This window comes from Phytophthora infestans, genomic scaffold (genome assembly GCF_000142945.1).
Source record: "Phytophthora infestans T30-4 supercont1.3922 genomic scaffold, whole genome shotgun sequence".
Classification (NCBI taxonomy): domain Eukaryota; phylum Oomycota; class Peronosporomycetes; order Peronosporales; family Peronosporaceae; genus Phytophthora; species Phytophthora infestans.
Window position 1 is genome coordinate 1 of NW_003304758.1, and position 1,777 is coordinate 1,777.

The window sequence follows — 1,777 nt, forward strand, 5'->3', positions numbered from 1 at the left end:
TGTAGAACAACATCTGAAGGCGTCAAGCAGATAGAGGGGGGCTCGTAATCTAATAGTTAGTTTATCTTCACACCCTTACGGGGTCCGAATTGTACAACTACTGTACGTAAACACATTCACGATGTTCACATTTTTAGCACCACGTTTTTGGTGGTGCTGAAAAGGCAGCTACAGTACCTCCACTTACATGATGTAAGTCTCGTAGCTAGCCGGATGCTAGTAGCTGACATCCAGTTTCATCTTGTTTTCACTAAGGAAACCACTTTTTAACATCAAGATTTGTGATTGTAGCTATATCTGGTTCATACAAACACCAAGTGAATGAGTAATTTTCCAACAACCCAGAATCTGAAGAGCCGGTAGATCAGCGTTCCTGCAAGTGTGCCATTTGAGAAAGGATTATCCTGATCTCGGATTTCTGTGGTTTCATTGGCTAACACTCCTTTCTTGAGATTGGGTAGGTGTGCTCTTTGAGATAGGATTGAACATAAATGAGACGGAAGAGGCACGCATCGATTTGGTATCAGTGAAAGAATCTTTTCAAAATACCAAAAGGGTCGGTTTATAGGAAATTGCACTGGATTTTCCAATCGATTTGGCTCGATTTAGCAGCCAGCATACTACTGTAATTACTGGATCAATCGTATTTCTATAGAGCATCGAGATCGTCGAGGCAAAGGATTATATGTACAAGCCGTCACTTCCAATATCGTGATCCACCCCTATCATAAGATTAACTATCTTTTTTCGAAGGGTTATGTAAAAACTGTGACTCGCAGTGTCCTGTTGGTGACGCCAGGCATCTTTCTATAAAGGATATTGGATTCAGTGATCAGGGAATGCATTTACGAAAGTCTGCCATCTATTCCTGCGTAATATCTGATCAGCCGATCGACTTCGTTACGAGGCCGTGTATCTGTTTCTTCTCAGCCACCTCTCCATGTTTATTGCTCAGACCACTCCAGCGGTTACGCTAGGTCTTGCGGCATCATGCAAATGAACTGACTGCAGGTCGCAAATTCATGGGCTCTCACGATCATCGTTATCTCCCCTTTCAAACCGATTTTATCAATAATATCAGTGTATTAGCTGATACCAGTACCGGAAATGGTAGCTTTTTAAGTGCAAATAAATGATTAGTAAACTAATGGTACGAATGGGAAGCATTTTTGTACAAGCCCAGACGCTTTGCAAGAATCGAGGTACTATTAATACGTACCAATGGTACCGGTACGTATTAAAAGAACAATTGAACGGAGCCTTTAATACCACTCGACACTGTGCAAAGCTCACACGCCACGCCGAGTACCATTTCTCAATTTGCTCCGTCGGATCTCCGTTCACGACATCAACCATGCGAGTGTACGCCGCCTTCGTCGTGGCGCTGGTCTCCCTTCTAGCTACCAACAGTGCTGTTCTAGCAGTAACGACCCCGACCAAGTTAGCGAAGTTGACGGCTCCTGAATTCACAGACAACGAGAATCGTCAGCGTCGCTTGCTAAGAAAACAAGAAGGTGCCGAGCTGGGTGACGAAGAACGAACGAGCACCCAAAACCTTGGGAACTCTTTGATGAGGGTGTTCTCGAAAGAGGCCACAAGGAAATACTATTTGGATTTGTTCAAGCGAGCCGACTTTACAGCGAATCTCCCAAAACTTGCGAAAAAAGGTGGGCCCGACAGACTGAACGATGCCTTAAAAAAACTACGAAAGGCTGGCATCTCTGAGGAGAAGTTTGCGGAGCTCAAAGGTGCGGCGGCGAAGTACGCAGATGACTGG

At 44.6% G+C, this 1,777-nt stretch overlaps 1 protein-coding gene across 1 annotated transcript; it reads left to right on the forward strand.

The window, feature by feature from the left end:
* Nucleotides 1-1,354: 1,354 nt before the first annotated feature.
* On the forward strand, nucleotides 1,355-1,777 carry PITG_22547 (secreted RxLR effector peptide protein, putative; the record flags this gene model as incomplete). The annotated part of the gene is made up of 1 exon (XM_002909709.1): nucleotides 1,355-1,777. A coding segment is annotated over one exon (423 nt), but the record flags the coding sequence as incomplete, so codon positions are not given.